A 26,449-nucleotide genomic window follows, 5' to 3' on the forward strand; every position below is an offset into this window, starting at 1 on the left:
CAGACTAGAGGAGACTTCTTTTACTTATGTCCTGAAATTAATCACTTAATTCAAGTGTGTACAGTTGGAGATGTTTACAAAATCAGGGGAAAAATATCAAAACAAAACCATACATCTTGTTGCACTAACATCTTAGTGATATTCATCTACTTACCTTAATTTACAACTCTGACAGACAAACTACCTGGAGTTAGGCATTTGGAAGGTAAATATAAAGCCAGTAGAGCCACCAACATTAATGGTTACTTAAATACATTTTTGTTGAGTGCCAGACATCATGTAACTATTAACGTAATTTCATAAATATCAATAGGTTCATAACTATCAATTGTTTCTACCATGATTCCATGTCACCAAGAAGGCAGTTGAGACACAGACTAGACTTCTAGCAAATAGGAGTGAGAGTCAAACTCAGATAAGCTTCATTTCATAAACCACACTCTTCTTCTACAATTCGACCAATCACTGCAGATATGTGGGGCCTAAACAATCTTGTTTCCAACTGCATATTGTTCCTGGAGCCTGACCTTTGGTCAAATTAGAACAACTACAGGGTGCTCAAGGATGGTCAACTAGCTGCTTGTTACATGTGTAGCTATGGAAGTAGATCTGCAACTAGCATAAGAGAGATTCTATTCTCAGGTGCCATAAAAGCATTGCTAATGCTGGCGAATCGTGTGGAGATAAGTAAGTCCACTGCTCAGCCCAATTAAACATGCTGTTTAACACATGGTGGCTTCAGACAGTTCTGTTAGTTATTCTAAGAGCTTACTGCCTGAGCATTTTAATATTTTTCTCCAACCCAAATCTTGTTGATTTTATATTTCATTTCATTGGAAATAGGTCTCACATGGTATGTTCCACTACAGCTAAAAATAGCATAGGAAAAAAATACAGAGAAACAGAGCAAATGTGACCCTTGACGGGAAGAGAATCTCAAGAGGGGCTAAGCATCACATAGGGAGAATATTGTCATTTGGGCTTTGTTACATTAATCCAGGATAATCTTGATATTCAAGATTTCAATTGTTTACAACAAAAACATCCAAATTTTATTTCCCTCTATTTCACATGCCCACACATATATAATTGCTCCCAATAATATATCCATGTTTATATTGTTTCTACTTTGAAGCAGTAATGCAGCTAATATTTACCCGTGTTTATTTTATTATCACTCTGATAAGTCTATCTTAAATTTTAACTTCGTTTTCTCTCCCTCCCCAATAACTCTGCCAAATAGATATTATCAATTTCTCCATATCTCACTAAGGAAACTGGGAACCAGAGGGATTAAATGGTTTGGCTATTAGAGGGTAGAGCCAAAACCCAAACCCCATTCTTGTTGGTGTCCAGGCTATGATCATTCCACACTGTCTTACCTCTTCCCCGTGTTTCTGAATGGCTGCACATGATCTGAGCAAGGATAGATGAAGTCCAGAAGAAGCTTTTCTCATTGGACTATGTAGTAGGGACATTTTTTCAGAAAAGCTAAATGGAGTAGCCTTGAGCTCCTGCTTGGCCCCAGGTTTGGAGTCAGCACACTCATAAGTTTGTAGTTTAAGAAAAAGCAGTCTTGGAATCTACCCAAATGTTTTCCCAAGAAGAAAGCTTTACAAGAACTGGGAAAAGATACAAGGAAACACAGTGGGCTGGCTAACAGCCTCTTTGTGAATCCTTTCCTCAATGCCTCTACCATCAGAAGTGGTTCCTACCATAAGGCTACAAAACTTGGCTTTTAAACATAAATCTGAAGGAGCCCCAGAGGAGAAAGGAACAGAAAAGGCCATCAGACCCTTCACACAGGAGCTCCATTTTCTTCAGATTTTCCAATCAAGGGTTATAGAAACATAAGTCATTTTATGTTATTAAGTGCCTTACTTTTTAGGACCTGCTGGCTGAACATGAAAGAGCTAAAAAAATATATGGAAACATTTCCATGTGCCAGTCTCCATTATGACCTTCAGAATAACTTACTAAAATACAGAAAGCAAATGCTTTCATCCAGCAGGTGAGATCAACATTGAGGAGTCTGCTCCTGCAAGGACAAGTGTGAACAGGAAGGATCACAGAGCACAGCTATATGTGCATTTGCTACACCACACTGTTCCCCAGGAGCTGCCTATGCCTCTTTCTGCAATGGGTATGGAAGGTAGATAACGAGAAGAATGAGACCACTACAGATAAGCCAGCTCTACAGGTTCCACGGACTCACTGTTCTTTAAGAAGCAACCTAAGAGCTTACTTGGATTTGAAAACATTATACATCTCAAATGTAATTAAGAAATTCTGGCTGGCATGAATATGTAATACACACACTGCTTTGCAGATGCCTTTTTTGCCCGACAGGCTGGTGCCCACTTTACTTTGGAAGAAATCCATTTTCATACAAAGGTAACCAAGAGTGACAAGAAATAGGAAACCTATAACATTTATCTTCTGTGAACTTATAAAAAAATCAGTTAATTGCTTTTCTAGGAAGCTATTTCGTGGAATCATAATTCTCTATCTTTCTATTTATATTCATGGCATAAATGGTGATTTTTTAAGGCTGTTCATGAAGATGCTCTGATTAATCAATACATCTTAAAGAATTTAATTAACATGTTTTAACAAGTAAAGTTTTGATCAACCAAAAATAGTTACTTTGCTCATGTAGATGAATTATCAACCACTACTAAAACTTCTAACATAACCTCTATTCACTGATACTCACATTTAGGGATTTCTTTCCTAATCAACTAAGCTCTGGTTAGCAAGGCTTTCTTTGCCCTGCATTTCAAATGTATTGCACTCCCAGACATCAGAATCCTTTGCTTTATAGCAGATTCAAATCAATTCTATTTATGGTATTAACAGAAAGCAACAATTAAAATACTGAAGTTTTGGAAAACTAGTGCTAAAATTAGTGCCAAACAAACTGATCACACAGCCTACAAGAATCAAAGGTTCTACAAATTACAGTGTTTTTTTTTCCTTTGCTTTTGTTGTCACCTCTTTTTCCTGGTAGGTAATTATATGTTTTTCAATTCTAAAACTTTGAGGCTAATATGACACACCTTTCCAAACCCAAACCTATTAGTCTGACAATAATCCCTTATGCTGTGAGCCAAAGGCAGATCTGGAAGTTAACCATACTTAAGTTTCAGGGACCTCAATGCTCCAGAAGGAACCTAATGATGTGTTAACAGATATATGTTTTATTAAAATACAATGTAAAACCTGTATCTAACCCTCCAGGCTAGCAGTCTCCAAGGTCTAGATCTGGAATTAGAAGTTAAAAGCCAAATGTGTGCAAGGAGGGGTGGAGGGAGAAGAGAGGGAGGGAAAGAAAATAATTTCACTTCTGTTGGAATAAAATATATTGTGCCCTGTCCTAGAATGTTCTAGAACACATGTTGCAGCCATTCATTAAGTCCCTTGTCTCTTGCCTAACAGCAGACATCTTTCCAAGTGGCACTCCAGGGTAGGCTCACTTAATGAGGGGTGGCGTCAAGAACAAGAGACTCAGCTATAACAACGAAAATATGTTTTTCATTAAACACAAAACTGAGCTGGGAAAAAAAGCTAGCCAAGAGGCAGGTGTATCAGTGAAGGAATTCTCATGAGGCCTTTAACTTCCACATCAAATTGCACTGGATTTTTCTACACTAATTACCTATTACTGAAGACTGAAGAATTATAACAAATAATTTGCCACAGAAACAGAGCACAGATGTTGCAAGGGATAAAATGAGGGGTTTATGAAGTACAAAATCAGGCAGAAGAGATTCCAAATTTGCTGTTTTTAAAAATACCATACATTCTTTTCTACTACAAGAATGATCAAAGTGAAAGAATTTTCCGAGGTCTAGGAGGCCAGTTTTAAATTTAGTTTGGACTATGAGTGAGAGAAATTGCAAATTAAAAGCTAAGTGCTAGAATCTAATTTATTCCATTCCTGCAGATAGATATCCTAAAGGCAGAAATCACAAATTCGTTGTTTAATGTCTCACATCACAGTGCATATAGTCCTTTTGAGAGAAATGTACTACCCAATGACAAGCAGCCACTTTTGAAAGCCCCTCCCCCTTGTTTGTATGTCATGGTTGCCTAATGCTTCCTTTTAGCCTCTAAATTCTCCACACCATAAGTCTTGCTCTACAACTTACATCCTCGAAAATGTAGCACATAACATAATTTCCTTCCAGCTCTTTTTCTCTATAAATTTCCTAAGAAAAAAAACTTTCCCTACTGCACTGGAAAGATATTTTCATACTGGTGATGTCTATATTAAATACACACACACACACACACACACACACACACACACACACACACACACACACGTTTCTGAAATTGTTTGCCACATTCAGTTATTTTACCTTTTCCCCCAAATAAAAGCGTTTTTTCAAAGAAAAATCTATTCCTAAAATTCTCCAATTTCTATGTTATGACTGCAGATTTATATGAATGCTCTAAAATATGGAATTATATGCCTACAAAAAGATATTGATGAGCTTCTCTTGGAATAGAGAAAGACAAAAATGGAAAATAACAATAACAAAAAAAACTTGGAGGTTTTTTTGCGGGGGAGGGGACTAAAACTGACAGGGATAATATTTGGGGCCTAAGCATAAATCAGACTTTTATTTCTACAATACTGGGCATATTATCCTAATAAGTATTTCAACATTCTAATTATAGTATTTTTCCTAATGTGCAAGGAATTTTGCTAAAATAAGAACTGCATGTCCCCTCTAATTTCACTCTGTAAACAACACTTCTTGTCAGGGTTACCTCTCTTCTATTCATGCACAATTGGCCTCTCTGACATATTCAGGATAGAATGTGAGGAGAGCAGCAGGCTGGCTGGTTAATGCCACTGCATGTAGGAAAATGGAATCCTTGCTGTATATAGCTCTAGTTTCTGTCACTGTTCCTCTGTATCTCTTATATTCTGTGATGACTAAATACTGGCACAAAGGTGTCATTCCCAATCTGCTGTCCTTTAAGGGAATCCTAACAATATCTTAGTTATTGATAACATATTCGACTGCCTCATGAAAATTGTGCAAGTATCTGCATTACGCTATACTGGATATAAAAATGTTCATCTTTGCAGGCCAGGAATAGTGGCACATGACTACAAACTTCTGGGAGACAGAAAACTGCAGTCTACAGCCAGCCTAGGCAAAAAGTTAGTGAGGCTACCTCAGAGACAAAATAACAAAAAACAAAAACAAAAACTGAGGGTATGGCTCAAGTGCTCTACCACTTACCTAGCATGTGTAAAGCCCTGAATTTAATCCTCAATACCACTACCAAAAAAAAAAAAAATCACTGGAACTTTTATCAACTCACTGGATTCCAAAATGAATAGTTACCTAATAAATTTGAAGTTGCCTTGATAGATTAAAAATAATTTTTAAAATTTTTTTAAGTATTTTAAAATTATTTTAAAATTAAAAAAAAATTTTTAACTGGATCAGTTAGAATGAAAGTTGTAAGTAGATAGACATCTGAGAGTTTAAACTCTCAGCTCACCACTGTCCAATGATTAACTCTGCATTCTTACCAGTGAATGTCACTGATGAGAATGGTAAAATCAAAGAGCCTGACAAGTTCAGTTTTATAAGTATGGGGGGTGTGTGTGTGTGTGTGTGTGTGTGTGTGTGTGTGTGTGTGTGTGTGTGTGTGTGTGTGTGTGTGTGTGTGTGTGTGTGTGTGTGTGTGTGTGTGTGTGTGTGTGTGTGTGTGTGTGTGTGTGTGTGTGTGTGTGTGTGTGTGTGTGTGTGTGTGTGTGGTATCTAGGCATGTTTCCCTCTGATTTTTAAAAATAAATGCCTACAGAGATTATATTGTGTTTCCATTAATTCCTAATGAGCATATTTTAGAATCTCTCATAAATGTGTAGTGAAATAATCTATTGGTACACATGTCATTGAATTTCCTCATTAAAATCTGTGTAAACATCTCATGGAGCACATATCATCTCTAAGTGCAACATGGTCCCTGGGGAGTTCTGAGATGCTACAACAGAAATGCCTAAGCTCAGCTTTTTCAGAAAGGAAACAAAGAATGTCAAATCATTCTTTTCATTTGTTATTAAATCAAATTAAGAGCCAGTATGAGCCATTGGTAGCTCATACCTAGCTGCTTAGGAGACTGAGATCTGAGAATTACAGTTTGAAGGCAGCCTAGGCAGAAAAGTCGTCCTGATTTCAAGCCCCAGGATTAATACCAAAATAAATAAGTAAAGAAAGAAATAAACAAAATTAAATAATTAAAATTAAGATGCAAGGAATATTCTAGCCACACTGATATTGCATTTGCAAAGAAGAATTTATTTGCACTGTGCAAATTGACTCACACCTGTAATCTTGGCTACTTTGGAGAAAAAGTTTAATATACAAGGAATGTGGTTAGAGACCAGCCTGAGCAAAAAGTTTAGGACACTCTCTATCTCAACTAAAGGCTGGGTGCAGTAGCACATACCCATCAACCCAAGGCAAAAGCTGATTACATTCCATCTCCACCAACAGTGAGTGTAATAGCACATACTTGTCCTCCTATTTATGATGGGAAGCAAAAGAGGAAAATTATGGTCCAAGCAACACTGGGCCTGCTCCTATGTCAAGCAAGAACCTATCAACAACAACAACCAACCAATCAAACATCCAAACATAGCAAGAAGGGCTAGAGGTGTCGACTCAAGCTGTAGACACCTGCCTACTAAGTACATAGTCTTGAGCTCAATATTGCCAAAAGAAAAAAAAGAGAGAATATATAAAAAGTAAATACTTAACAGTTTCTAAGTACAATGTTTGAAAACTATTTTAGCTTATATATTTAATTTCACCAATTTGGAATATGGTATGAGCTGTGCTTCTTTACAAAATGTTTCATCCAGATTTACTGTTCAAGTATCTAGCCATTTCTGAATAAGCAATGTGCTTACTCAGAATTCTCATATTCAGTACATCCACTCCACACATTTTATAACACAACCAGTGAATATATTAAAATCAAAATGCAAACCAAAAAATATGAACCATGCTATAAAGAATATGAATCATCACCATGCTCAGATATCAATTAACTTAAGACCATTTTCATCTGACAAGGAGGATGCAGGTAAAAATTCTGATTAATATCAATAAATAAAGATGATAAATATTATAATATGAATGAGAATCTGATATATTTGAATATATGCACTATTTTCAATATTAAGTAACTTAAGTAAGTACTTGAAGAGTTATGATGAAATTTCCTTTATAAAATTTACCTTGAAATTTTAAAAACTCATAAAAAGGTTGAGTTTTATGTAGAATTCATCTAAGTAAAATTTTACCCCTTGGAGTGCTAAATTACTTTGAAGTGCTTTTATTTCTGGTATACAATATCAGATATCACTATCTTATTCACAAAAAATCCTTGAACTATTTTGAAGGAAGCATCCCTTCCCTAAGTCATACATACATGTATGCCTTCACAAATGTACAAATGTGTACACATTCCAATTATAATAAACTTGAGATTTAAAAAACACAATTCATATTTATCTTCCCATTTGAGGAAGTTTACCACGTTTTACACATGAAGTTTTACCACATAAAGTCAGTCACATCACTGAAACAAAGACATGTGGAAATGCAATTTTCAAAGTGAAGCAGTTGGATCATTTCTTAGTTGCACAAAAATGACAGTGAGAAAAGACTTACCTCTCCTTGCTTGGGGATGTTGAATTTGGAAAGCTTGGTCTTAGCTCTAGCTGACTCTGACTTAGTGACTGGGCCCCCCCTGTAGGATGTACAGTGCACACCAGATTCTGTAGAGGACTTCAGCTTAGGGGACTCATCAGGAGCCTGGTCTTGACCATCCATTGGTCGTACATATGCGGTTGGTTTTTGCTGGACCAGACTAGGTTTTGAAGCCAATGACGGAGGAAAGTTCTGAACACAGTGTCCACTGCTGTTGTGCTTAGCTGCCATCGTAGGTGGCCTTTCCTGGGTCTGAAGCCCCATCTCCACATTACACACTTGTTTGGCCCGTGGTTGCTGTCTGCCAACACCATCTCCAAGCAAGGTTCTAAGAGAGCCTTGTGGTGCTGCATGGGAAGAAGAGAAAAAGAAGAGTGAGGGACTTAACATACAATGGTTAGGTTTGTTATCATTGTTCTCTAAGGTAGTATATCTGTTCAAAGCCAGCAACCTGTGCTCTGCCTACCTGCTCTCTGTTGGCCATCAGAGGATGGGTGCCCAGCCTTTTGCCAGCTCATGGTTCCTCTCTTACTTTGCTGCACAGGGACAGCTGCTGGTGTGGAAGATGTGGTACTACACACAGATGAGGGCTGGCTTTGGGCTCGTGAGTCTGCCACAAAATGTTCATCAATCTTGTTCGCAGGAGTCTGAGTCACCCCAGGTTTGGGGACACCAACAAGATGACTCTGATTGGATCTATCCGTTAAAAAGTCTTTCATTTCATCATAATTGCCTAAAGTATTCTGAATCCGGTTCGAGAGCTCATCCCCCTTGTTAGTCTGGAGAAAGAAAAACATATCCGTGCTATTGTTAGAAACAACAAAAACACAGAAAGTAGTGGACAGATGCCTTGACAATCACAGAACCCAGACTGACACACTCAAAAGGAGAGCTGAGAGGTGAAATCACAATCCTTACAGTGTCTGATGATATCCCATCAGCACTCAGCTTGGCTACAGACCTAGAAACTTGTAAGGAACAGCCTTAGGCATTGTTGAAGCTGTCCTTTGTGTTGTAGTTTATAGATTACCCAGATATCAAAACATTAACTACTTCAACTTTGTTCTATAGTACATCTTTCCAGGATTGGCTTATCTTTTGTTTTCCATATTCCCATTGGAAATTTACTTTGCAAATTCAGATTTGGCTCAGAATTGGTCTTCCTCCAATTTCTAAATAAATAATTACTGCTACCAGAATGACAGGCAAGAAATATCAGGAAAACATGACTTCAAAGATTGCTTTGTTAGTCCCTCCCCCACAGTATAACCCCTGTTTTCACTGTATTTGATGTTGGTATAATTTGTGGAAGGGAAGGGAAAAAACAAATTGCTTAAATAGGGATACAGGTGGACCCATTGCAACAATGAGATGTATAAGACGTTAGGTCGAAGAACAAACTTTACAACTTGGGGGGGGGGAGAAGGGGGTAGTTGGGCGGGGAGATGGGAAGGGATGGGAAGGGGAAACAAAGGAGGAGGCAACAATGCTTGATAAGAAACGAACTCATTACCTTGCCATGTAATTGTAACCCCTCTGTACGGTATTTTCACACATGGAGCTAAATGGGCAAGAATCTACCAATATGAACTATCCATAGTTTCATGAATCATTTTAGAAGAGAGGTTATATATTTGACCTTTGGTAAAAATGAGAAATAATTTGAATATTTCTTTTTATTAGCCCTGATTCTTGCAAATGTCAAATATGTAACCCATCCTCTGTTTTGAATAGTGTTTGTTTCCTAAGATCTTAGAAAACATAACAAATGGCACTGACTTTGAAATACCAATGCCAAGGGACAAGGTATATCATCAATAAAAATCACAGCAATTTAAGTCTGTATTATTGATAAAAACCACAGCAAGTGGTTCTCAATATTAAATAAATTCACATTTTATTGAAGGAGCCAACAGACGTATGAATTCAAAACCAAGAGTGGAGAAGGGGGGGCATTACACTACACTTGGTAGCCAAGCTTTCTTTTCCCTAGTTTGTATAGGCAGAGAGAACTAACTGGGGTTTTCTCAGTCAACTCCTCCAGTCAAGACAGCCATCCACAGAGTATTTATGGTAGGGGCAAAGATGAACAACTGCGTACACACTACCTTGTAGGGCTCACTGAAGAGAGAGTAACTGGAATTAAATGTGCCACCATCCTGTTGCGTTTCTTGGTTTCTTCTCTCTCGTTCTTTCCTCCGTAATGCATTCCTATCTGGTTCATAGACACTGTATCAGGAGAAAGAAAAGAGAACAAACCAAAAAATTAAAGAGTAATGACCAAGGTATCATATAGTTGACTGCAGAATTCTAGTTCATGAACAAATGGCAATGAGAACAGAACATGGATAAGATTAAAGCCAGTCTAATCATACCACATGAGCTTAGGGTCTGATATAATTACAATCTTCAGGAGGGAAATCCTTAGGACAAGTTCTAACCAAAATGAAATTCCTCTGATACGTGAAAGAGCAACTACCTAAGTACCTCTGACTGGAAAAGACTGAGTGATCAAAAGGCCAACGGTAATTGCAGCAGGTGTAAATAGGAATTATGAGCATATTTCCTCTATGACATCGTCTCTGAATAGTGTATGGGAATATTCCTGTTTGGGATTTTTTTGGAGGGTGGGCTTGGGGAGTATGGCTGCCATTCTATAGTGATTCTTTCATTAACTAACTCCCTAAAGAGCTATTGAAACTTCATGCTGTGATGATTTTTGCAGTTTTAAGCCATCTTCTGATCTCTGTTAATCAGTCAAGTCGTTAAATGATTCCTGAATCAATTCCTCCTTCTGATATATTTGACTCACTCATCCTCCTAACTATGAAAAATGTGCCAGGAGGAAGAGGAGCAGGCGACAAAAGGAAGAGAATGGAAATTGAATTATGCCATGGCATCAAGGAACTCAGCCTTTTGGTTGAAGAAAATTAATATCTATTCTTCTAAAATACAATTATGAAGTGGCCAGATACCAGACAACTGGAATAACTAAGGAAGAAATAAAATCTGCCTGCCCCCTATAGGGAGAAAATACAGGACTAATTCAACGAATGAGGCAAGGAAGTGATATGCTTACTGACAGAAGGTAACACTTTTTATGTTGTTTCATGTTTGGCTCACTGGATAAAGAAATTTGATCATATGTCCTTCAAAATCGGCACTGTCCTAATTTCTGGGCAGAAGCATTTAATATAAATGACCTTGTCACCATTTTCCTTAGAGCTCCCACTTGGACTAATGGGCAGATGGCTGAGCCAGGAGTCAGGACACTTCCCTATTAATTGAAGCTGTCCCCTAACCAGAGACCAGATGACAAAAAACTCAACCTCTACAGCCTCTGTCTTCATTATAAAGCAGGGATGCCTTATAGGATGGCTATAAAGTCTAAACATGAAAGTCATTTATAAAAGAACTTTGGAACAATTGTAGGGGCTTGAAACCCAATGCAACTACTTAAAATATAATTAATAATAAAAGAAACTGTGGGTTCAAAGGAATTTTATGAAACTAATGATATTTTTAAAGCCAAATAGCTATCTATAGTAAAAAAAAAAAAAAGATAATATTTGTGTGATATAGCTGTGGAGAACACAAAAATACAGTCATAAAATAAATATTGCTTATCCTAGCTCAGCCTGTGTGGCCAGAACATATTTTAAATCTACTGTCTACCTGGTGACACTAAGCATGCTTCTGGCAAAGCTGTTCCAGGCCCTAAGGCATTTAATTTAAATTTAAAATTAGGGAATGTTAAAATATCCAGAACAAGGAGTCTATTAGCATTTTAATTCATTCTTAGTACATTACCCAACGTTATTAGGTTTGGGAAACCAACCAGTGTCCTTCATACAAAGGAAACTGCAGCCTCTAGACTCTTCTGTAAACTGAGAGGCTTATAGCTCAAGTCACAGTCACTTTCAATCACTTCTGTGGTGACAGTGAAGAGCAAAGATAAGGGGCAGATGGAAATGACAATCTCATCTACAGAACCAGGGCTTTCCTGTCCTTCTGGTGAACATTATTCCCATGAATCTCTATCTCTTATGAACATCTATGGATTCCAAATGGAGACAATTCTAAGGACAAATGACCCATGCTATTGACAGGTACAAAGGTTTTAATCAATAGGGAAATGATGATTTCATTATGAACAACTCACTTTTAGACCAATGTCGGCATTTGCAATCAAAACAATCGTAAGCTTGTACTGCATGCATGAGAACTCTTCCTCTCCAGCATGAACAACAACCATCACACACAGACATCCACACACATGCTGGCCATCCTTGGATGAGTCAAGCCACGAAGCACACAAGACTGGTATGATACATGAACGGCCTTATGGAACAGCAGATGATTGTTGGGCTTCTGAGGAGCCCCCCATGCCCTGTATAATACCTCCTGCATCTGCTGGCTGATGACTGAAATTCCACAACTAGGGAGTCATTCCTCTGGCTTAAGATGTCTTCACCCCTGTAAAAATATAGACACCACAAGCAGAGAAAACACTTGAATCCTGACCAGACTCCATTTGGTATCTTAATGAGTGTTAAATGTTTGTCAGCATTCTTTCCAAAGGCCAAGAGAAAAGGATATAAGGACACCAAGATCCAAAGAGGAGAAGCAACAAAGAAGCAGGGACAGGGACAGAATATAGCAATGAAAAAAAATGATAAATTATTTTTCAATGAGGCTTAAATGTAAAAAAGACAATAGGACAAATACCAACTATGATTTAGCAGTAAGATACGAATATGTTTCCACAATCTGGAGTAAAAAGGATCATGTCATAATTTGGAAATGCTAGAGTTAGTGGGAAGCTGTTCCTCTTTACTAAACTGCTTTATTTCTGACCTCTCTGAGCTTAAAGATGTCTTCAAGCTCTCCACCTTGCAGTTTGAAGATAGATAAAGTTCTCAAGTAAGGCTCTGCCTACATAACCAGCCCATGGCTGGCTTCTAACATTGATTAGTAGAGAGTAGCCTCAGGACCATGTCCATGGAATCTAGTAACAGAAGTGTACTTGCCAGCTTTTTGCAGTACACCATGAGGCTTTTTGTCATTCCTCCACACTAGGAGAAGCAAGATGACCCCAGATATAATTGTCCCCACTGCTTCAAAGGAGAGTAAAGAAAACACAAGAGGAAAAGCTTTGTTTCTTCCCTGCTTCTTGGTGTCTCCGTCCTTTCTCCACAGGGAGCTCGGCAACCTCCAATGAACACTGAGCCCTTCCCAAAGGTAACCCACCCACTCCTTGACCTTAACTGGGTAAGAGCACAACCCCCATGTGTCACTTCAGGCCACTGGAGCTAATATACCACCTGCCTAAAGCAAATATTGTAAGAGAAAGACAGGACTTCCCACTCCCCATCTCTCCCGGAGTGCCTGTACTTTCACCATTGCCCCAACACTATGTGTTTAGATGAAGAAATCTGCTGGTGGACAGTGAGTCCACTACCCCACTAAGTACGAGTAGAATTTGTGTAGGTGCTCACAAGCCCATAGAGCACATTCCTTTTCATCTCTCCTCTGTCTTTTGACAATGCAAAGACCCTCTTTCCTGTTATACTGGAAATTGGCTCAGCTTTCCTGAGGATAACTGACTTAAATTCAGAGAATTCTAATCCCTGGAAGGCAAATGTATAAGTTAAATCAGGTACGTGCCAAGTATTATGAGCTCTGTTCCTTTGTTACTAGAAGATGGTACTTTCTCTGTCATCCATAAAGATTTTTACCTATTTCTGTAAAAAATGTAAGAATCACATTCCTCAAATGTATATAACCAAATGTATTTATTTGACATGGAAGTAGACATAGTCAACTGCTACAATATTATTATTTATTGCAGACAAACTACATTCACAGAATTCCCAAATCAACTCATTTTACAAGACGTGAGTTTTAAAAGAGTAACTAAAAATTGCACTAAAACATTTCTTATCCTTTTCCATGTATTTGCTTTTAATCCATAAATTGGAGTTTCTTATAGGGGTTAATCAAAAGCCAATTAGGGTAGTTGAGGAGGAACGAATGTCTAAATATGAAATTATTATCATTTCCAAAATTAAACCATCCTTAATCATATGGTAACAACATGAAACTAAATATATAAATAATATCTGCAAGACGTTAGGAAGTAGAAAACCCTCCCATGCTTCTTGAGTGGGAGGATTAACATCATGAAAATGGCAATACTACCAAAGGCTATCTACAAATTCAATGCGATACCCATCAATATTTCAACCTCTTTCTTCAATGAAATAGAAGAAGCAATCCAAAATTTCATATGGAACAATAAAAGACCCAAATAGCAAAAACAACCCTTAGCAGAAAGAACAATGCTGGAGGAATATCAATACCAGATTTCAAACTCTACTACAAAGCCATAGTAATCAAAACAACTTGGTACTGGCACAAGAACAGACCTGAGGACCAGTGGAATAGAACTGAAGACCCAGAAATGAACCCACAGACTGATAGCCACCAAATCTTCGATAAGGGAGCTAGAAAAAGTAGAATGAAAGAAAGACAGCCTCTTCAGTAAATGGTGCTGGCAAAATTGGTTAAACACCTATAGAAAACTAAAGCTAGATCCTTATATATCACCCTGCACCAGAATCAACTCCAAATGGATCAAAGACCTCAATGTCAAAGCAGACACCCTGAAAACATTACAGGGAATATGAGAAACTCTAGGTCTCCTTGGCACAGGCTGAAATTTTCATAATAAAGACTCAGAAACACAACAAATCAAAGAAAGGTTCCACAAATGGGATTGCTTGAAACTTAAGAGCTTCTGTATGGCAAAGGACATAGCTAGCAAAATCAATAGAAAGCCCACAGATTGGGAGAAGATCTTCACTAGCCATACATCAAACAAGGGTCTCATATCTAAAATATACTTAGAACTCAAAAAACTAAATCCCCCAACAACAAATCCTCAAAGAAACAACTGCCCAATTAATAAGTGGGCTAAAGACTTAAAGAGAAACTTCTCTGAAGAGGAAATAAGAATGGCCAACAGACACATGAAGAAATGCTCAACTTCTCTAGCTATAAAAGAAATGCAAATCAAAACAACATTGAGATTCCACCTCACCCCAGTTAGAATGGCTAAAATCAAGAACTCTAATAACAACAGATGCTGGAGGGAATGTGGACAGAAGGGAATCTTACTGCATTGTTGATGGGAGTGTAAACTTGTTCAACAACTTTGGAAAGCAGTATGGAGGTTCCTCAAAAGACTCCACATAGAACTCCCCTATGACCCAGCAATCCCACTTTTGGGCATTTACCCAAGTGATCACAAACAAGACCATATTATAGCTACCAGCACAACTATGTTTATCACAGCATTATTTACCATAGCTAAGATATGGAACCAACCAGATGCCTCTCAGTAGATGAATGGATCAAGAAAATGTGGTGTATATATAGAGAGAGTAGAATTTTATGCCTCCATTAGAAAGAATGACATTGCCCCATTTGTTAGGAAATGGAAAGACTTAGAAGAAAAATATATTAAGTAAAGTAAGCCAGGCCCAAAGAAACATAGATCCCATGGTTTCCCTCATTTGTGATAACTAGTATAAGTCTAGGACAAGCAGAAAAGGTCAAAAGCTATGTACATATGAACATATAAGATGATGTCAAGTGAAATATACCCCAAGATAGGGACACAACTTGTTTTTTCTTTCTTTCTATTGTTTTTAACATATTTAAAATGCACTATGTAATTTTTTGGTTTCTTTTGTATGTTCTTTCCCCATGGCATAACCCCTATTTTCACTGTATTTGATGTCAGTGCCCTGCATCTTGTACATACATTTTGCTAATTTGGGAAGGGGAAGGGAAATAACAAAATCCTGAAATAAGGATGTCCCATTGTAACAATGAGATGTACAAGATGTTGAAAACAAACTTTACAACTTGGAGGGGGAGGGGGAAGTTGGGGAGGTGGGGAGAGTAGGGATGGTAGGGAAAAAACAAAGGAGGAGGTAACAATGCTCAATAGGAAATGTACTCATTACCTTACTCATGTAACTATAACCCCTCTGTACACTATTTTTACAATAAAAACATTAAAAAGGAAAAAAATAATATCTGCCAGCCTGGTGGGTTCTTCCTTTATCTATATGTCCCTTAAGTATTCTTGCATGTCCATTGAAGAAGGATAGATTTTGAATATTATTACTAGGTTAGCTCTTTAAAAAATCAAAGAACTGCCAAGACATTAGTGGCTTATAACTGTAATACTACCTACTCTGCAGGCTGAGATCTAAGGATCATAGTTTGAATCCAGCCTGCGCTTCTTATCACTAATTAACCAGCAAACAGCTGAAAGTAGAGGTGTGGCTGAAACAGTACAGCACCAGGCCTGAGTGGGAAAATATCAAGCAAGAGTTATTCAAACACACACATACACACATCCCTTAGGATAAGAATTTGACCACAAAAACCGTGCCAAAAATAAGACATGTAGAAGGAACAGTAATGTTTACCGTACTTTCCTCATTTCTACCCAGAGAACAGGACTTTCCCACAAGCCATGAGGTGACCACACTTCCTAAACAAGTTCAGGAGTAATAAACAGTGTACATGAGCCCACAGAGGCAGAACAGGTCAAATGAAACAAAGAACAGCTATTTCCCACTAAGAAAGAACAATGAAACAAATTATAAATAAAAGTGCCATCTATTGTAACTCTTTACAGCCCTGAACAACTAAAGAAAATTCTATCTCTTTCCACAACACATATAAAGCATAGCCATGTAACCTACAACTGTGGTACGGAGGACAAATCAGCAAATAAATTCTAGATTCTGCATTAAGCTGCTAGCACTGATGGTATCACCATTTTCATCAAATGCAGCCCATTCATCGGTCTGTTCCAATCTCTCTCCAGAATCTCCTCCTGCAGGAAAAGATGCTGGAGTTTGCACAACCTACCCCTCCATCTGAGGCCCAACAGAACCCCGCAGACTCAGTTGGCCAGAAAAAACTACCTTTTTCCCTTCCTCCCTCCCTCCTGTGCTCATCCATGTGCTGCCCATGGTATATGAGTGCTTGCTCCAAACAAGCTACATTTCCTATGAAAGAAACTTCGAGCCAATTGTACTTCTTGACTGGAAGCATGTACACATTTTGTTAAAAAAGACTTTTCTCCTTTCTGATATGTCTCCAGAGCTGGGGATCTGCTTTAGGCTTTAGTCCACTTTCTGTTGAGTCCACTTTCTGTTGATATAACAAAACGCCTGAGGCTAAGTTATTTATAAAGACAAAGGTTTTTTTTTGTTTTGTTTTGTTTTGTTTTATACCAAACAGTATTGGAGGCTGTAAGTTCAAAAGCTGGTGGTTCCATCTGTTTGGCCCATAGTAAACCATTTTTCGGCCTCATTACAACATGAAGGATGGCATTACCATGAGGGTACATGTAAAAGAGGAGCAGTCACATGGTGAAACAGAGAACCAGAGAGATTCATGGGTCAGAATCACTGATTTTGGCACAACTCACCCTGGAAATCAACCAGAGTTCCATGAACTATATTGACTCCTTTCTATAGCAGTGCCCCCAATTACATAACCACTTTATATTAGGCCTGACTTTTATTTAAAAGTTCTTCCTCCCCACATCACAACACTTGTGACCAAGTTTACAGCACATAAATCTTTGAGGAAAACAATCTAACTTTCTCCAATCTACTGCAGGGTATAAATAACATGGTGACTTTAAGATGAAAATGAACATTCCTCCTATCTTTCAGAGAAAACTATCATGGTTTCCATGTTTTGAAAATATGGACTAAAATACAATTCAGTTTTAGTCCCAAAGCGTTTCCTGAATTTGTGAGTCACATATTGGGGAAATAATACGGACAGTGACCTACCTTATCCTGTGACTGAAGCTAGGAGTCTAGAGGGAGAAGAGAAAGGGAAAAAGAGGTCCATTCATAAACAAACACTGTAAGCACCACATTTTCAGGATTCTGGCAGAAAAGAACATAGGGAAACAGGATGATCTCTGACAGATCAGCTTTAAACAAGGTCTTAAGAAAAAAAGAAGCAAAGAAGGTTGAAAGGTGTAAGATATATCCTACTAAGTGGCCTTTGACAATATGCAGAGGAAACGAACTCTGCTCTCTCCTGACCACTATACTTCTTTAACATACTGCAATTCTACATTCAGAGTTTTTGTGTCCTTAGTTTGCCCAAAACAGTCTGTCATTGCTGCTTCCCCCTAAATAAATTCATCTAATCCCTTCCTGAAAACAGATTTGAAATGAATGAGTGCAGAGTAGGAACAGAAAAACACTCTTCCCTTCTTCACTTCTCATCATGACTGGCCCTGAACAGCCCCGCCACAGAGACTACCATTTATCCAGACACTTTTGAGTCCCTGGGGCACTGTGAGAGCAAACAGGAAGAAGAAAAACAAGGTGTGAGAAGAACACTCCCCAGAAACACTCCTGCTCTCCAGAGCAGCAACATCAGCAACTGTGTCCAATTAAGCTAACAATCAAACACTACAAAATTATAACAATTGTTTTAATTTAATGAGTCAAACTAATTAGTATCTGTTGTTATCTATAAAGCAAATGATAGAAGCTCATGAATCCTTTCTGAAATTAGAGCAAAACAAGACTGTTAAAAGCACACTTGCAAATTCCCTGTTTATTCTGCAAACAGGGTTGATGGCCAAAAGGCAAAAAGATAGTTGGGATTGAGCAGGTAATAGAAACAACTCAAAAAAGAAGACAAAATTGGCATTAGAACCCACTGAAAAGGCATGAGTCCTAACCAGCAGTCCTTCATGGCCCTGAGTTGCTGTTGATATGATGGCAGAGGAGGGGAGTGAGCAAAGGGCTGGTTATGCTCATGCTAGTGCTACTGGTGGTGGTGCATGAGGGTGGTGAGAATAGTGATAATGGTGTGATAGTGGTAGTGTAGATGGTAACAGCAATGATGAGTGTGATAGTAGTATTACGGTGATTGTGATGGCAAGCTGGGGCTAGTACTAATGGTGGTAGTGGTTTTAAGGTTTTAAGGTAGTGGTGGTAAGATGCTGATAGTGTGGATACTAATGGTGGAGGTGATAGTAGTCATAATGATAATGGTACTAAGAGTAGTTGGTGACGTAGTAGTTAAAAACCTGCTGAAGAGTTAAAAACCAGTCAACAGTGTATATGATAGATTCTTAAATTGTGTATTACTATGTATTACTATGGCACAGCTCGCTTAAAAATCACTGGAGCATTCTTTTTAGTGAAATAATTTCAGACCTGTGCCCCAATACCACAGCACTGCTGGCTTGCCATAGGCTTTGTAAGGGTGCCCCCAGACTGTGGGTTATTTCTGCCATGGATTCTTACTAAAGATCAGTCTGACCTTTTAGTTGTTTGTCTGGCCACAAAGGTTATGTCCATCTTAATCCAATCTTGAAGACATCCTGTAAGAACATATCTACTCTTCCAGAATAGAAATGAGCTTGAGGCCATTACATGCATGCCACAATCACTTCTGTACCATAACTTTTAGAAAATTATTATATGAAAAGACTCAAAAAATTTTTTAAAAATCCCTGAATGTAGGTCACTAATACTCCCCCCAAAATTTTGGATGATCTATGTCATCTAAGACCCCTCCACAGCCTAAAATAAATTTGTTAATATCAACAGCTATTGTACATAAACTTTACATTACTTATTTTAAAAATTTTGAAAAAGGCCATAAGGCATTATCTCTACTTCCTAGTGCAAAAAAACAGGAAGCTCCGAGGCTAACAAACTTGTCCAAATCCCACAGACAGCATGTGACATCTCTTCAATTTGAAGCCAGGCACATTGGCACCAGACATAGAATTATCAGATTCTGATGTACTTTTGCCCCTGGGAACAGCCATCCCGAGTAAGCTTTGACAAATGGTGCTCCCACCCTGTGTGAGTAAGGGCTGGGAATAAAGGGGTTAATTTTAAGGTCATGACTATTTCAGTTCTTTCTTTTAATACTTGCTAGGCTTCCTTGGTTGATACACATCCTTTTTTATATTTTTGTCGGTTGTGGGACTTGAACTCTGGGCTTGGGTGCTGTTCCTGCACTCTTCAGCTCAAGGCAAGCACTCTACCATTTGAGCCACAGCTCCACTTCTGGTTTTCTAGTGGTTTATTAGTGGTTTGTTGGAGATAAGAGTCTCACGGACTTTCCTGCCTAGACTGGCTTTGAACCATGATCCTCAGATCTCAGCCTCTTGAGTAGCTAGGATTACTGGCATGAGCCACCGGTGCCTGGCCACGTCCATTTTAAGAATTCTTCTAACCTATAATAAAATAAAGCTAGGATACCTACTATGAATAAGACAGTACTAGAAGTGAACTAATATCCAATCCTTAAACTTTTCCAACATGTTTCAGGAACTATAATCTAAATCAATTCCCCCATTTTACCCATTATTAAGGGTGTAATTTCTTAAATATTACAGAATATCATAAGTGCATTTATAAAAGAAATAGTATGGACATGTGCTTGCTACCAGGTATTAACCCTTACCAGAATTTTACTAATCATTTATTGGGTCCCAACTTGATTTCTAATCTGACTGTTTCAAACCTTTCTCATAAATATCCCCCAGTGAGTTCTTAGAGAGAGATGACAGAAAAATGACAGTTTTGCGTTTCCAAGGGTTAAATGTTTTTCCTGAGGGACCCTAAGTCTTGATGTTATAAGGGTCTAACAGAATTGTTCTGTGATAAACCACCAATCTGTATGGCAACCAGCTTTCAAAGAAGCTTTCCATACAGTAGAAACAGTAGAAGTTAATTTAAGTTTCTTAACAGGATCCTTTTTCTTTACAATATAAAAGTGCCTTGGGATGAAGCAATTACTCTGATTTACCATCTCCTCCTCAGTAGCATATAAAGATGCAGCACAGCTCACAAAAGCAGTAACTTAACCAAATGAGACCCACTTGCAAAGTCCCTACTATGCTATTTCCAATAGTTCACTTCCCAGCAGCAGTGAAGAGCTATCATTAATCATAGGTGCCAGCCAAGAGAAGATGTTTGCTCCCAGGGCTTTTCATGTTAGAGACAATAAATTATTTTTCCTCCACCAAATGCTCAGTTAAATTTCATTTTCACTTTAAAACACCAGTTTCAAAACTTCAGCTCCTAGGAATTTCTTTTTTTTTTCATTATTTAGAGAAGACTTTATTAGTTTCTGTAATCAAACCCACGTAGATAAGACCTTACATATTTAATACAGTGCGTTTACCCCTGTACAAATGGAAAAAAATTAAGTTTAACATTTCTAGACCAATATGGCTATTAATTTCTGTACAATGCCAACTCAACACGGTAAACTGAGATACTTTTTCCAAAGTTGACAGCACAGCTAAAGTTTCCAAAAATTCAAATTATATATATGTATATATATATTTATATTTATATAAAAGACCAATAATAGCAGTATGTTATGCATCAATAGCAGCAACAGCTTTTCCAGGTTCTGCAGTCATCTGAACAAAATTAGACATCCAGCACATCCATTGATAAAAAGAAAAAAAAAAGATAAAAAAACAAAACCCCAGAAAAATGCGAAGTTCTGTTACTGTTGTGGTACCTGGCACCATTTAGCTCCTAGGAATTTCAAAGCCACCAACAGAATGCATCATATTTTATAGCATGTCTATGAAGGTTTTCTATACACTCACAATAGTGGCCATTCAGGGCCACAGGTTGGTGGCTTAAGTCAGAGGGCAGAGGTTAGCCAACTCCTTTCAACTAATTTCCTGACTCTTCAGGTAGATCAGGTTCCTGGTGCTGATCCTAAGTCTCAGATATTAAAGAATGGTTCATAGTCTTCCAAATCAAAATCCTCAGCCTTTCCTCCCAGATTCACTAATGAGATATACTAACTAAACCAATTAGAGTCTCTGATAAGGAGTAAGAATCAGCCTTAGTTACTTCTCTTTGATGAACTGAATTCATTTACCAGTGAGGTACAGAAGTAGTCACAGGACAGAACAAAAATAAATACAGCTGAATTAACCAAAGGTAGAATTAGAAGGATATGCATGGATCCAAATGCCTTCTGATAAGCCATCAACATAATAGGCCAATGAGTTGCCCTTCTATATAGGCAACACAGGTAAAAACTGTTAGAACAAACTAATTTACCTGAGAGGTAAAGAAACCTTGTACTAAAGATGAGAACTATCTATTTTGTTACAGGGCAGTTCAATTTAGTTAGAAGTCTTGGGGGTCTATGGTAAAAATTCTCAGTACTTGAAAATGAACACAGAAGATTGCCCCCCGCCCCCCAGCTCTGAGCTTGCTAGGCACAATAGCTGGTGCTCATAATCCCAGTTTCTTAGAAAACAGCTCCTAGGATGACCGTGGTTGGAAGCCACTCTGGCAAAAAGTCTGTGAGATTCTCATCTCAATCAATAAAAAGCTGGATGTGGTAGCAAACACCCTTCATTCCAGCTACATAGGAAGTATAAGCAGGAGGATCAAGGTCTAGGCTGAACTGAGCAAAAGGGAAGGAAAGCGAAGAGGGGGGAGGGAAAGGTTGGAAAGAAGAGGGAAGGAGAAGGAGAGGGGAGGAGAAGAGGCTGGAGTATGGTGGTTCAAGGGATTGAGCATCTGGCTTGCAAGCACAAGGCCCTGAGTTCAAACCTCAAGGTAATGCCAAACTTAAATTAAAAAAAAAAAAGCAATCACCTTAAAGGAGGAGTCTCTATGTTCACCATGGAAGCAGGACTGGGGTAAGATCAGGAGCTCAGTTTCTTGGTCATAGAGCAGGCAGATGCTTCCTTCACTGCCTGTCCTGCTGCTGCCTTCCCTACCTCAACTGTCCCCTTAAACTTCACACCTCAATCCCACCTCCGCCCCTGGAGGAGCGCTCTCCTTCCACTCTGCAGCCTATCTGCCACCCCCATCTATTAGGTACCAATTTCTCTTGCCAACTCAGTATCTTTATTTCTGCTAGTTTTCAGAGATTGAAAACAAACTTGTTGGAGGTCCAAATTTTTCTCCTCCATATGCTTCCTCATGCTGTATCACCCTCAACAGGCCAAATCAATGGCACTCTCTATTCCCAGACTCAAACTCCCAAAGCTCTGAGCTAAGTAAATATATTCTCTTTATAAAGTTAGTTGCCCCAAGTATTTTCGTGAAAAAAGGAAAGCTGACAACTACAACATTAAAGGCGAACAGTAGTTTGATCATGACCTCAGAGCTGAGTCCCAACTTAGAAGCCATGGCCTCTAAGCCAGGTCTTGGTTTAGGCATACTTTTTCCTCAAAAACATTTCCATTATATCCCAGGGCCTATAGAACATGTCCTATAAAGAACTCATCATCATGCCTCTTATGCCAATTATCCAAATCTACCATTAAACTGTCAATCTCTAAGAAGAATGTGTATGTTTACTTTCTACAAAGGCATATCTTCAGCTTCACGATTGCCTAACACAGTGGGCAAGGAAAAATCTACTTTGGCTGTAAAAATCCATAGGAAATGAAGTTTCCTCTTCTTTTCTTCCTTTTGCCAAATTGTGCCCGTAGGCATATTACAATGTAAACAAACATAACTAAAATCCATTCAGAACCTGGGTCCTAAAATTTTCCTTATGGTTCTTGAATTTAACAATCATGGAATCACAATAAAAGTAATATAGAACAATTGCCTACAGAGCTTGTAAACCAAGTTCATATTTTCTCTGTTTATCTTTCTCTACAAACTGCTCTGTAGCCCTTATTTCTGAAAAGCACGCAATTTTAATAGATGACCATATAAATATAAAAGTGAAATAAGACCTACACACTATAAACATTATTATGACTATTTTACAGATAAAAGATCTTTCATCAATAAAAACTAATGTGGGGCTTAGCGAACTTAAATACTTTGCCTAAAGTCATATAATTAATGGTTAGGATTCTAGGCTCCATGGAAACTGTGGCCACCAAAACAATTTAAGTTTCAAAACTTTTCATCCTAAAACTATTCATTTACCCTTAAAAACATACACAACGTGCCAGCTAAACAAGGAAAATGTCCAGGACCCCAGCCTCCACACAGGCATATGGAAGACAGTTCTCCAACTTCATCCAGTGAAAACTCTGCAAGTCATTTCAGCCTGACTCAGAGGAAGACATTAAGAGTTACAAATTATTTGAACTCTCTGGTTCTATAATTCATTCTTTGCTGGTGACACAAAAGATGATTAATTCTAAATATGCATATAACAGTGTCAGGAAACTAGAGGGGGGGGTCTTCCTATAGCTGATGGATCACTCACAAGTTTCCAATCTCAGTAAGACATGTAATCTATCATACAGCATTGTATCTGGTCCCTCAAACATTAGGAAGATGTATTAGATATGATGACTGTATTACATTTGATATCCCCATGCATGAGGATAACTACCACAGTTCTGTGAGAAATGCTGCAAAGACACAGAGTATCCTCTGCATGTCTGTTGCTTCATGTTACTTTCATATGTCTTCAACCCATCTTCTCCTCCCTTCCCTTCTCCCAAACCCTTCATCTTTGTCCTTCTGCTTCCCATATATACTCATACAAGATAAATTAAGTATAGCATCATAGGTAATAAACATAGACAGCTCTGTGACACTTAGATAAATTTATTAATCAGAAGAAATCCTATGAGAAGGGCTATTCTTCCTCAAAATACTGAACACATAAAAGAATTTTGAGTGACCTAGTATAGGCAAGGAGGGCATTTAGTAGTATCTAATACAGGAGGATATGGGGAGAGAGATCTTGCATCCATCCTGTTCCAATTCAACACCACTAGTCCCTCTTCAAACTAAGCAAGATTCTACTCTATGGGCTTCCATCTTGGTTTCTCAGCTTTCTGCACTCTATTGGGTACCCCTACTGTAGGACCTAAGAGCCCACAACTCTCAAATCTAACAGAGAACACTTGGCTTATAATAGGCACTCAGACTTAGTTACCATTTGTGACATGGATGCATCAATGAATCACAAATATTGTTTTTCATTCAATATTTCTTCTTACTGAGCCCCAAGGATAAATAATACTGTTAATAGATTTGTTGGGTCTTCCCAAGAACAATAAAGTAGATGCTATCATGCTTAAAAGTCCTTAAGTGCTTTCTGAAAGTAGCAACTTCAAGGAGTTAATACAACTAAGCTTTATCCAATTTCTTAGGAAAGATATGAAGTTACCTGGAGGTAACATATCAGCTTTTTTTCAACTGAAAGTTCACCTGCATTAACAGAAGATCCTGTACTATATCTAATGGGAAGCATACAGGCTAACTACCTGTAACCTGCAGATTCAAAATGTGCAACACTACAAAACTGACATTTTGAGAGTCAATATGATGCCACCAAGTGGACACTTTCACACCTGGAGTCTCATGTGACTATTCTTGAAAACACAGGCACACTAAAAATATTATATTAAACCATCTTCACTAAAATATTATATAAAACTATCTTCAGGCTGTATCAGAGATGTGTATGAAATAAATGACTACCATGTTTACACTTGGGTCCCATAGGTCCTACTCCCAAGATATCTCATCATTACATATACAAATATTCCAAAACTCCAAAAGAACTGGAAATCCAAAACACTTCTGATCCTAAACATTTAGGATAAGGAATATTCAATCTGAAGAAAATTTCTAAACTTAAAAGATTTGTTTAAGGAGACAAAAGTGATTCACAGTCTTTATGGAATCTGAGAAGAGCTGGCACACGAAAAATTCTTATCAGTAACTTTCAGGGGCTCCACCACTTTCAAAAAGATCAGCACTGGGTCCTGAGTGAAGAGATCTGGCTAAGGTCCAGGCACAGACAAGCCATAAGCCAATCTGCCTTGAGAAGCATAGGTAATAAAATTAATCCAGACATTGATCAGTGGCTGTAAGAAGCAAGTGAGGAAATGAACAAAGAAGTACTTGAAAATGTTAAAGAGCTCTGTGAAGGTGAAACATTATTAATACTGGATGGGAGGTGACTAAAATACCCACAGGCAGAAAGAAAATTCACTGTTAAACCATCTGAGAGATGTAGCTTAAGGTCTCACTGAATATGGACTTTGACCCAATATTGCAATATTTAGGTATATAACATCTACATTGGGATTCCAATAACAATATTTAATAATTAAAAAGAAAAAAAACAAATTTAAAACCAACTAAATATTCATTCTTAAGTAACCATTAACAAATGGTAATTCATACAATGGAAGACTATGTAGTCACTGGATAGAATGGCTCTAACTGTACAGATGTAAAAACATATCCAAAACATACATCTTAAGCATGAAAAAGAGTTGAGTTGTAGAAGAACATGATTTTCATATCTTTTTCTTACAAAATCTATACACATTTATACCTATATGAAATTTTAAGTAATTACTGCTGAAGTAAATGATAATGGAGTGGTGGAAAGAATGGATGAGTTTATATTCTTCTACATTGCTTGGAGGTTTTATAAGCACAATTTACTTTTAATATAAAGTATTCCACTTTTTAAATATTGGCAATATAATTTTTTCATTTATTCTTTCTTTTCTGAACTATCACACAAAAGTATAAAATTAGGAGAATGATTATAAAATATAGCCAAGATATATGCTACAATACTAGGATTCTTGCCCTCCCTATCAATCTACTGCTTAAGAATTATTACTTATTTCTTTT

General features: G+C 37.8%; 1 protein-coding gene across 6 annotated transcripts in view; it reads right to left on the bottom strand.

Moving 5' to 3' along the window:
- Window positions 1–26,449, bottom strand: part of Aff3 (ALF transcription elongation factor 3) — a 579,697-nt gene that overhangs the window by 427,676 nt on the left and 125,572 nt on the right. For 5 of the 6 annotated variants that reach the window (XM_069988533.1, XM_069988535.1, XM_069988536.1 and 2 more), the window contains 4 exons: window positions 12,147–12,221; window positions 9,854–9,974; window positions 8,212–8,524; window positions 7,707–8,092 (listed from right to left, as the gene is read on the bottom strand). In XM_069988533.1, the coding sequence (XP_069844634.1) occupies window positions 7,707–8,092; window positions 8,212–8,524; window positions 9,854–9,974; window positions 12,147–12,221 (895 nt within the window). The remainder of the gene's footprint in view (window positions 1–7,706; window positions 8,093–8,211; window positions 8,525–9,853; window positions 9,975–12,146; window positions 12,222–26,449) is intronic. The other variant, XM_069988537.1, reaches the window with a different exon arrangement.

The sequence above is a fragment of the Dipodomys merriami genome, unplaced genomic scaffold (genome assembly GCF_024711535.1).
Source record: "Dipodomys merriami isolate MVZ:Mamm:240054 unplaced genomic scaffold, mDipMer1.0.p SCAF_36, whole genome shotgun sequence".
NCBI lineage: Eukaryota > Metazoa > Chordata > Mammalia > Rodentia > Heteromyidae > Dipodomys > Dipodomys merriami.